General features: G+C 43.5%; 1 protein-coding gene across 1 annotated transcript in view; it reads left to right on the top strand.

Moving 5' to 3' along the window:
• The window catches only part of bbs1 (Bardet-Biedl syndrome 1), an 11,853-nt gene that overhangs the window by 3,816 nt on the left and 7,253 nt on the right, over positions 1-784 (top strand). The window contains exons 4-6 of the mRNA XM_016258536.1: positions 115-387; positions 492-538; positions 651-689. Coding sequence (XP_016114022.1) covers positions 115-387; positions 492-538; positions 651-689 — 359 coding nt within the window. The remainder of the gene's footprint in view (positions 1-114; positions 388-491; positions 539-650; positions 690-784) is intronic.

Raw genomic sequence — 784 nt, forward strand, 5'->3', positions numbered from 1 at the left:
GTTTTTTGTTTTTTTAACAAGGAGTGATCTTTTTATGCAATGTCAATAATCCACCATTGAGAGAAGACTGGCAATAAAGAGTCATTGTAAGAGTCATGTCTGTGTGTGTACCAGCTGGTAGTGGGTGATCTTGGCACAGGAGTGTGTAACATGAAGCTAAAGGTGTACCGTGGCACTGGTCTTTTGAGTGAAAGCACACTGCTGGACTTGCCCACTGGCCTGGTCTCTTTCCTCATGGACCTGCACGAGCCACGAACACCAGCCATCGCTGTGGCCTCTGGTCCCTTCATCTACGTCTACAAGAACCTGAGGCCCTACTTCAAGTTCACGCTGCCTAGTCTGGAAGTGAACCCTCTGGAGCAGGACGTCTGGAGTCAGGCCAAGGAGGTGAGCTGTGCTTCATCCTATACCCTATATCACATCCAGCTCTATGCATTATGCCATGTCTCTTCACTGTGGTTTCATTTTACTGATTGTTTTTTGCCGCTTAGGACATGATTGATCCAGTGACGCTTAAAGAGATGTTAGAAGGTTTAAGGTGAGTTACTGTATGTAGTGCTCTAGACCCAATGCACTGCATGGCTTGTTAAGTACAGCTGATACAATACATGTGGATTTTACAGTACACTTTATTAATTCCTCTTGAACAGGGACAAAGCTGAAATTCCACTCTCTGTCAGATCACTACGGTAAAACCTCTTCCTATCTTAACTTTATCAGTGTATTATTATTTTAACTGTAGGATTCATAGACCTCTATGGAACTTTTAGTAGTAGGAACAATA

The sequence above is a fragment of the Sinocyclocheilus grahami genome, unplaced genomic scaffold (assembly GCF_001515645.1).
Source record: "Sinocyclocheilus grahami isolate Dianchi unplaced genomic scaffold, SAMN03320097.WGS_v1.1 scaffold1702.1, whole genome shotgun sequence".
In the NCBI taxonomy this organism is placed as follows: Eukaryota; Metazoa; Chordata; class Actinopteri; order Cypriniformes; family Cyprinidae; genus Sinocyclocheilus; species Sinocyclocheilus grahami.